At 34.7% G+C, this 744-nt stretch overlaps 1 protein-coding gene across 1 annotated transcript; it reads left to right on the forward strand.

Annotated features, from left to right (window-relative positions):
- Positions 1-320: 320 nt before the first annotated feature.
- On the forward strand, positions 321-536 carry SARC_17840 (hypothetical protein; the record flags this gene model as incomplete). The annotated part of the gene is made up of 1 exon (XM_014288074.1): positions 321-536. One exon carries the CDS (start codon positions 321-323, stop codon positions 534-536), a length of 216 nt encoding a protein of 71 aa, XP_014143549.1.
- Positions 537-744: the final 208 nt, after the last annotated feature.

The raw sequence follows: 744 nt of genomic DNA on the forward strand, positions 1-744 counted from the left end.
CATATACATATACATAAATGTGTGTGTGTGTCTCTGTGTGGATGCGATTATGAATGTGATTGGAGGGTGAAAATCTGTAGCCTATACAAATGTTTTTTTATAATAAATTCTATACGAAATATATTTATTAATATTGTTTATGCAACTGTTTTCGTGTGTTGTAAATACACCATGTAAATGATGCTCTTGATTTCAACCTTATATACTAATTCCCTTCTTGTGGGGCATTCATGTTCACACATGCCGATGAAAGTGTTGCCTCCAAAGATTTACTATTGATTCTTAAATAAATGACAAAAGAATAATCGCACATCACGCAGTTGAAACAACACTTTAAGAACGAAGGACGCTTAACAGATGGATCTATCAGGCGAATTCTGGAGACAACCACAAAACTACTGAGGGAAGAGCCCACTGTACTTACTATCGACGCGCCTATCACTGTGTGTGGCGATGTACATGGTCAATTCTTCGATCTATTAAAGCTGTTCGGTATGTCGCGCTTGGTTGTGGGATTCAGATATGTACTTAGATAATGGATTGGAATATAGTTATCTGTAGATCAAATAACGGTAGATCTAAGCTCAGATCACCCCCAGAAAGGACCTCAGTATGTTAAACCTGTAAGAACCTGTAAGTACACATACAATATATATATATATATATATGTATTAATATATATATATATATTCACACACACACACACACACACACACACACACATATATATAAATATGTATATTA

Source organism: Sphaeroforma arctica (assembly GCF_001186125.1).
Source record: "Sphaeroforma arctica JP610 unplaced genomic scaffold supercont1.12328, whole genome shotgun sequence".
NCBI lineage: Eukaryota > Ichthyosporea > Ichthyophonida > Sphaeroforma > Sphaeroforma arctica.